The sequence below is a fragment of the Charadrius vociferus genome, unplaced genomic scaffold, assembly GCF_000708025.1.
Source record: "Charadrius vociferus isolate BGI_N301 unplaced genomic scaffold, ASM70802v2 scaffold282, whole genome shotgun sequence".
NCBI lineage: Eukaryota > Metazoa > Chordata > Aves > Charadriiformes > Charadriidae > Charadrius > Charadrius vociferus.
The window spans coordinates 971,571-973,578 of record NW_009647731.1 but is presented as its reverse complement, the minus strand read 5'-3'; the positions used below and the strand labels follow the sequence as shown (position 1 = coordinate 973,578).

General features: G+C 42.4%; 1 protein-coding gene across 1 annotated transcript; it reads right to left on the bottom strand.

Annotated features, from left to right (window-relative positions):
• Positions 1-507: 507 nt before the first annotated feature.
• On the bottom strand, positions 508-1,537 carry LOC104283433 (chromosome unknown open reading frame, human C14orf132). Its single transcript, XM_009881606.1, has 2 exons — positions 1,534-1,537; positions 508-782 (listed from the first exon to the last, which is right to left on the bottom strand). Exons 1-2 carry the CDS (start codon positions 1,535-1,537, stop codon positions 508-510), a joined length of 279 nt encoding a protein of 92 aa, XP_009879908.1.
• Between the last annotated feature and the right edge of the window lie 471 nt (positions 1,538-2,008).

Below are 2,008 nucleotides of genomic sequence, written 5' to 3'. Positions count from 1 at the left end.
ACCAGAACTGAGCCCATGCCAACCATTTAGTCCGTCTGGAAAAGTAAGACGTCCAGCAAATATGACATAGAACAATATCATACAACATTATAGCACAGTAAAAAATCCACAAAAAAGCTGACAAAATGCAGAAGAGCTGCTAGAAAAATCTAAACAGTAGAAAATAAGCACTTTCTATATAAATCTCACTTTCTCTTTGTATTTACTATACCCACATTTGTCTCTCTTTTATTACATTTCTATACAAAACTGGTATTGGCTCCGTTCTCAACGAAAGCTCTCAGCTCCACAAAATTTGCAATTGCATCCAAGCTTTCTGCCATCAAGATTCAAAATTATTAACTTGCATTTCATTTCCATGATTGTGGCAGCACTTAATCAACAAAGTCCCTACCTATATGTATTTATATAGATATACATATATATATACACACATACATACATACATACACATGACAAATACTTTTGCAGTTTTCCTCTCTTCCAGTGTTTGGAGTGACAGTCATCCTAGAAGGTAAAGGCATACACCACTCCCACAACCACGATATTTCCAATTGTTGCTATTATTGCAATCCATAACAATATGGCATCATTTGAAGAACGGGATGTCTCTTCTGGTGGATTCTGCATGGAAGAAGCTGCATGGACGTTGGCTGATGAGTTAAACAAGGAGTACTCTGTACTAAAGTCCTCGTTGGGTGAGTCCATAAAGGCTCCTCCCATAACAGGAAGCTGTGAAGAAAGAGATAACAAAATTAGATTGAAGACTGTACTTGCTTTGTCTCAAAGTCACCACAAAAGACTAACCAACATAAGAAGGACATGGACCTGTTGGAGCGGGTCCAGAGGAGGGCCACAAAAACGATCAGAGGGCTGGAGCACCTCTCCTATGAGGACAGGCTGAGAGAGTTGGGGTTGTTCAGCCTGGAGAAGAGAAGGCTCCAGGGAGACCTTATTGTGGCTTTTCAGTGCTTAAAGAAGGCCTACAGGAAAAATGGCGACAAGCTTTTTAGCAGGGCCTGTTGTGGTAGGACAAGGGGTAATGGCTTTAAACTAAAAGAGGGAAGATCCAGACTAGATATAAGGAAGTTTTTTACAATGAGGGTGGTGAGACACTGGCCCAGGTTGCCCAGAGAGGTGGTAGATATGCCATCCGTGGAAACATTCCAGGTCAGGTTGGATGGGGCTCTGAGCAACCTGATCTAGTTGAAGATGTCCCTGCTCATTGCAGGGGGGCTGGACTAGATGACCTTTAAAGGTCCCTTCCAACCCAAACTATTCTATGATGCTGTGATTCTACGATTGTTTCAGAAAAAGATGCAGACCATCTACTTCCCATCTCTATAAATGCTCAAGACACACACTTCTGAATATCCTGTAAAAAGCCAAAGATCTGCTCAGCAGCCTCAGGAACTGCAGCTGCTACGTACTGCAGGAAGAGCATGAGCAGTGTGGGTATCGCAAAGCCCCAAGTCTCTGCAGTATTCAGTAACTAAAACTCCCAGAAGATTGTAGTAGGTAGGTAGACCAAACCCATGGCCTTAATGGGGGGGAAAGAAAAGAACCCAGAACCACATGTCCAAATCTCTCTGCCAGCCTGACTAGAAGGGAAAAATTGGTATTGATGGCTGGTGTGATCTTGAGCAATGAGTAAAACCTAGACATGCGTTCATCCTACCTACACTCTCCTTTCAGATCTGGGAGAACTCCAGTGCTTCAAGGAAAGCTGAAAAAAGTCTGGGAATCTTCTCCTTAAGAAACACCCTTGCTGTGACACCCACCAACCTCTCCTTTCCCACAGTGGTTTCCATGCTGCTGCTGTCACCTTCCAACCTTTAAACACAATCACAATCTCCTGGTTTACACCCTACTTTTAAGTGCTTCAGGGGTTTTTGGCATTATTATTCTTCACCTTTCTCAATAGCGCTTTCTTCTACAGCTGGAACCCTCTGACTGTAACAAAAAAATAAAAATTCTTCCTGCTGTTTTACTAGTAGTACAATTATAA